The sequence below is a fragment of the Elaeis guineensis genome, chromosome 7, assembly GCF_000442705.2.
Source record: "Elaeis guineensis isolate ETL-2024a chromosome 7, EG11, whole genome shotgun sequence".
Taxonomy (NCBI): domain Eukaryota; kingdom Viridiplantae; phylum Streptophyta; class Magnoliopsida; order Arecales; family Arecaceae; genus Elaeis; species Elaeis guineensis.
Genome location: NC_025999.2, coordinates 83,053,634 through 83,060,074, shown reverse-complemented (window position 1 = coordinate 83,060,074; position 6,441 = coordinate 83,053,634). Strand labels below are relative to the sequence as shown.

Here is a 6,441-nt window from a genome sequence, read left to right as displayed (position 1 = left end):
CCTTTCTTTCTAAATAAGGATTCATTAATTTTCTTACCCTCTTCTTCTTTTCCCTCTATTATCCTCCTCTCTCTTTTTCTTATGGATTTTTATGCACCTCCAATCCAAATAAAGCGTGAACTGCATTGTGTTTTCGGATTAAGAAGATCCCTGATGGCCCTCCTGGTGGTGGCCTTTAACTTGTGCTTGATACCGAAAGTTTAGAAAGAGACGAATATTACAACGACAAGGAGGTACCAAGGACGACGAAGGGTGGCATATACTAAAACAGTGGAGAGAAGGGCATCTTTCGGGTACATCGTAAAAGGGTTAAGTAACTGAGTTAAGGTAGGGGACGGACCAATTTGACAAGTGGGCTCACATGCCCCTAATGAGCCCATTGGCCTGGTAACAAAGAGGGCCCACCACGAGGACCGTTGGCAAACATGTGGGGCCCCTAGCTTCTCTTAATATACGTCCTCGCTCACTTGCCCTTCAGAAGCCTTCCCCAGCTCTTTCCTCCCTTCACCCCTGGCTCCCCTCTCCTTCCTCTCCGTAGTTTTAAATTCCCTCCCTTTCAGTCTCTCTCACCTTTTTCTTCCCATCTCCTCTCACTGTTGTACTTGGGTTCCCTAGCATACTCCATCAAGATGTCGAGCAGGGAAAGCAGGATCTCCGATGAGGAGATCAATGAGCTCATCTCCAAGCTCCAAGCACTCCTCCCTGAGTCCCGTCGCCCGAGTACAAGCAGGGTAAGGAAACAACACCACCTAGAGACCTTCCTGTCAAAAGGCTCAAGTGATATCATATCCTAGCTAGCTCCTTTCGGTCTTCAAAAGGCACTGACACTGTCATTATGTGTTCATTGTATATGAATGCAGGCATCGGCGTCGAAGCTGCTGAAAGAGACGTGCAGCTACATCAAGAGCCTGCGTCGGGAGGTGGACGACCTCAGCGACCGGCTGTCCGACCTGCTGGCGACGATGGACTCCAACAGCCCACAGGCTGAGATTATAAGGAGCCTCCTCCGGTCCTAGGAACGGTTAGTTGCCGTCTTACCTCCTTTATAGTATTCTCTAAGGGGGGCCTGGTTAGGAGAAAGGGGGTCATCTATGGTGTACCAGCATATAAACGAATGTATCAGCTAGCTAGCTAGTAGGAGACGGCATCTTTTGCTTGATGCCCTAGTAGCGTTTTCCCTACCTCCACTTCCTTGTACATTTAGTACCAGCATATAAACTGATGTATTAGCTAGTAGGGAACAGTATGTTTGCTTTATATGTGCCTTGGTATCTTCCCTACCTTCCACTTCGTTTATATTTCTCGAGTGTGGCTTGAGTTGTTTCTTCCATGGCGACCAACCCACCATTATGGAGAAAATATCACGTAATACTTTATTTCCAGTTAAATTGCACGGTTCCTCCAAAACGTAGCTCTACAGTTTGTTTATACGCATAATATAGATTTTCCTTTTTCGCTTTTATGTAATCTGTATGTGATATAGAAAACATACAAGTGTGCTGGCAAGGAAATGAACATAATGGATGACTACGAGAATGTCGATAGGGATGTATAATAAAATAAAAATGGCTGCTTAATTAGGCTGCATATTAGAGAAAACACAGTACAATAGCAAAGCCAATCAGCGAGCTAGCTGGCTTGAAAAGCATAGTAGTTGCACCAATTAAGAACAAAATTGTACAATATCGAACTAATTAGCTAGTACGCTTCGGAGAAAAATCTTCCAATATAAAATATCTATGGAATGTACTAAACTACTCGATTAGCAGAGAGAAATCTTTTATTCCTGCATATGGGTGTCAAGCTTTATGGCTCGAAGTAGGATCCAACGTATCTCCCGAAAAATAATAAAGAAGTGTGATCTATCCAAAACTACTTCGCGAGAGACTATAAAACTGAGAAGGTTCGTCAAATCGAAAAGTGGGCACAAGACCTCTCCAGATGCAGACGAGTTTTTTCGCAAAAAAGGCATACACAGACCAAAGGAGTCGGCTCGAGGGTTTGGCTCTGGCTCGGAGCAGAGACAAAGGAGCGATTGACGCAGCGTGCCTGGCGACATAACCGGTCGAGGCAGTGGGTCCCACCTAGTCGGTGTGGGACCCAGGTTGATCTAACGGCAGGCAGGTCTCGACGACGTCAAGTGGCCCGGCTCGTCGGTCTCCCGGGGAACACGAGTATTAAAGCGTATCCAGCCCTCTGTAGGCTTGTTTCGGGCCCACTGTGATAGGGTGGTCCTCACCGCCCGATAGGTGGACAGCCTAATATCACGGTACTGTGTCTAGCATCTAGGACGTGCGTTGGCCGTTTCCTTCTTTAAGGCCCTAAAAAGTAGGACTGTAACTCTGTGAGAGGGATCTTAACATTAAATTACCCTCAAATCAGTGTAAAAATAAAAAGCATATATAGGGGTAGTATCTTTGGTGCCAGGGAATGATTCATCTTCCTTCGCACAAGTCGGCCACTGGATCGTGCAAATATCACTTTGAGATCTATGCAAATTGATCCAATGAATGATGTTGTAAAAAAAAACCATCATCTTTTGACATGAAAGACACAATTTAAATCCTAAAAGATAATATTTGATTCAGATCACCGATCGACTGAAGGTGAGAGAGAAGCGACAAGCCTCCCATGTATTCCGCTGGTTCTCCGATTTACAAGAGGTGTCAGCCTCACAAGTGCTCCAATTCTTACGCTAAGCCATGACAAACCATGTGCTAGTTCTCTAATTCACACAAGGAATACTGCAATGCATGAGGGGGGCAATCCCATAAATGTCCTCCAAATCTCCCGCTAACTTTTAGGTTGCAATGTCACTAATGACGATCTAAATCCATTTGGAGCCGGATCATCTGCAGTGCACACAATACATCATAGCGTGTGATTTATCATCCTGGCCATCCATCATAGGATAGACGGTCAGCAAATAATGTGCATTATGTATATGCACGGCACATGTCTATGTGAACTTGGATGGACGGCCAATGCAATACACCGCATACTATGTATATATACCATGGAAGATCCGCATACTCAATCCATTTTCAATATGAATGACTATTTTTTCTTTCAATTTTTTTTTTTATTTTTAAATAAAATATTTAAAAACTCAAGAATCGAAACCATATTAACTGTAGGTAAACATAAATTCACATGCGAATCAGCCTGAAAAATTTTAGATCTTTTTCAAAAAAAATATATTTTCTTTCAGATATTCATTCAAACAAATAAATTGTACAAAGCCTTCTCTAAAAAAAACTTTGACAAATTATTACTAGTTTGATGAGGACACATAAACAAGAAAACAATCAACATTCATCAGCGGATCAAAAGATTGAAGTTTGATTAGTATTATCTAATTTCAATAATACTTAAATGTCTTTTAATATCAAAATACATGTTATGTTGTTAATGACACGTTGAATATGATTTTTAAAGGAAAAAAAAATCAGTTTGCATTTTGTAAATACAGAATATCTATCTAATATGTGCCGAAAGAAGAGATGAAATAAAAAAAAAAGAAAAATGGCTCATACACAATTTTGAGCCTTTCTGACCTACTAAACATGCTTCTTCTTGGAAAATACCACCTGCCTATCTTTGCTTTGTAACAAGGAAAGCAAGAGTGGCACAAAAGTGGAAATAAAGAAGGGGCATGTCATGATATCTACTTGAATCACATGCATCCATGACGCTCTTAAACAAAGCACATGTGTTGCCTGCGACCAGCAGCAAGCGTACAAAATATATGTTTGATATGACATTCATGTGTGCATGCACAGCAGCAGTTTTGCATGCGGGTTAAGTAATGGTATTGTGCTGGTTTCTATTATTTTGTGGAAAACCTTAGCTTCCACAAAAGTATTATACATGAGAAAAAAAATTAAAGTGCCATCATGTGATATGACATGATATGATATATGAACATGAACATTGACACAGGGCCCAGCCAATCGCTCTTGAAGGATCGTGTCCTCATTCTAGGCCATATCTATGCGATCTGATCCACATATATCTATACAATAGATTGTTGACCAATTTCCAGTCCAACTTGATCCACGCTTGACAGGGACCCCAGGCCTGCACTGCACTCGCCCGGAACCACCCAGTATGGTTACGAAATCGGTTAAAGAATTCGTTTCCCTTATTATTATCTTGATATTATACTGAAAAAGGGTAGATTATTCCGTCTCCCTTTTCTGATGAATCGAAAAGGCTTTTTTACCAAATTTTATGTAATTATATAAATTTAGCATTATATATGAAACAATAAAGGAAATACCCTCATTTTATTGCAAGCGTGGTCAAATCATTTAAAAAGGCCAGTAGTGACTCATAAATCCAAATTTAAACAAAGTAAACCAAGAATCCAAGCTTAATACAAACTACACTTCTTCTTTTTTCTGATTGAAATGGAAGTAATACACACTACACTTTACTCGAGTGATTGCAACCCTCCTCAGTATGCTCAACTCCTGGCTATGTTGATCCCAGTTATTTGACCGAGGTAATTCTAATAGATAGAACTCCTGTACTTGTGGAGGTAAAAGGACCAAGAACTACCCTTCAAACAACACATACATATAATTATTATATAAGAAAGTAATTATTTCCAACCACTTATGGTGTGCAAGCTCATCTGTCTTATTTACATAAACATCGTTTTCAAGAGAGTGAAGTTCGAAGGACCAAAATCTCTCATCATCCCTTCTCAAATCGTCATTTTCAATGACCACATCTTTCTCAATTAGATCTTAAAAAAACATATACAAAATCGCAATCATTCATCCTCCTTTTCACATGGATTCCATTTTACCATCATACTCAATTAGTTGTTCTTTTCTTTCTTTCCACTCTTTTTTGGGGGAGGTTAGAGAACATACTCAATTTAGTTAAAAAATGTTGAAATAAAAACCAACTAAGCCACATTTGTACTCCTTTGCTTAAGCCACGTGGAAGCAAATCATGCAGAGAAGCAGATGTTGAAAGTTATATTTATAACTCATTCCTACTAGACAATAATTCACCTTGTAAATTAATTGCCATAAACAGAAAACGATCCATAGAACCCAGGGCAAACTATATGACCGAAAGTAGAAAATGATTAGCTCAACCAATCACCGAGAAGGTATCGCCATAACATGATAGACCCAACAGATTACATGACGATCATTTGGCAACCAAATAATCCTGTGCAACTAACAAAAAGACGAGGCACCACGTACAACATAACATGCTCGACCTGGAGCTTTTATTAGACGCTTCCAACCTGATGATAGTCACAATTGATCAATGAGATACCGTGGCTGCAATGCCCAATGAGATCCTTGGTTTAGTGAAAGTATGAATACCCAGGAGATGGCTGGAAAATCTTTCTAGGGTATATATTCATGTTTTCTTCTGCCAACTGAAACATAAACATCCCTAGAGTCATCACTCAAGTAGCAACACTTGTAACAACCTCGGATCTCATCTAAAATAACTGATCAGAAAATATTATTTAAATTTTTAGTTCTATATAAATATCTAAGATCTTTTCAATGTGTGGATCCTTACAGCACGACCACAACATAAACTACTCCAACAAGCACATGCTACTTCAGGAGCATCTAATAGGTGACACCTCAATTGCGCCAAATAGTCTTCTGATTGAAAGGTGCATGGCGAGTGCACATAGATTGCAATGTATTACAGAAATTCCCACGGCACATAGATTGCAATGTATTACAGAAATTCCCACGGTGTCTGATGAGACTGAAGAGCTACTGCTTGAGTTCCATGAACACGAGAGTCGAGCATGGCCGTCACAAAGTAATTATACAAGTAACCAAGATTAAATTAGATAAAACATGGAGAAAGCCACAATAGATCACCCAAAGGGATTCCTTATGCTAGTGAAACCAATGCTTTAAACTCTTGCGAAAACTTCAACGGTGGACTGAAACCAAAAATGTCTAGCACGTTCCATCTGACCAATAGAGAAACAAATCACAGAGGGCTGGTTTAATTTTCATATTCAAAGCAAAGTAACAAGGACTAGACTACCTTGGATGCCCTTTTTCTTTTTTTCTTCAAGGGTCACAAGTTAAAAGATGATGTGGAGCACAGAAGGAAACAATAGCAACCGATGCACCCATTGCTTTCAGCACACAAAATCTGTCTTATATTTTCAGCATGACGACAAGGTGATTGATGCAGACCAAGGAACACATGAATTCAATATTATTGCTTACAGATACTTGAACCAAAAGAAGTCATTTTCTTGTTTGGATGCTCTGAGCGTTAATCAAGCGAACAAAGCAGGTGAGGCAAAAATGAAAGAAAGGACTGTCATAAGCACAGAATGAAGCACACAAAACAACTGAAAGCATCTCTCCGTGTACAATGAACAGACATCATTCCCATCACTAACGAGCACGTTTTCATTTTTTTTCCCCAAAT

General features: G+C 40.0%; 1 protein-coding gene across 1 annotated transcript; it reads left to right on the top strand.

Annotated features, from left to right (window-relative positions):
- Positions 1-493: 493 nt before the first annotated feature.
- Positions 494-1,272, top strand: LOC105048793 (transcription factor ILI5). Its single transcript, XM_010928239.4, has 2 exons — positions 494-731; positions 861-1,272. Exons 1-2 carry the CDS (start codon positions 630-632, stop codon positions 1,014-1,016), a joined length of 258 nt encoding a protein of 85 aa, XP_010926541.1. The 5' UTR covers positions 494-629; the 3' UTR covers positions 1,017-1,272.
- Positions 1,273-6,441: the final 5,169 nt, after the last annotated feature.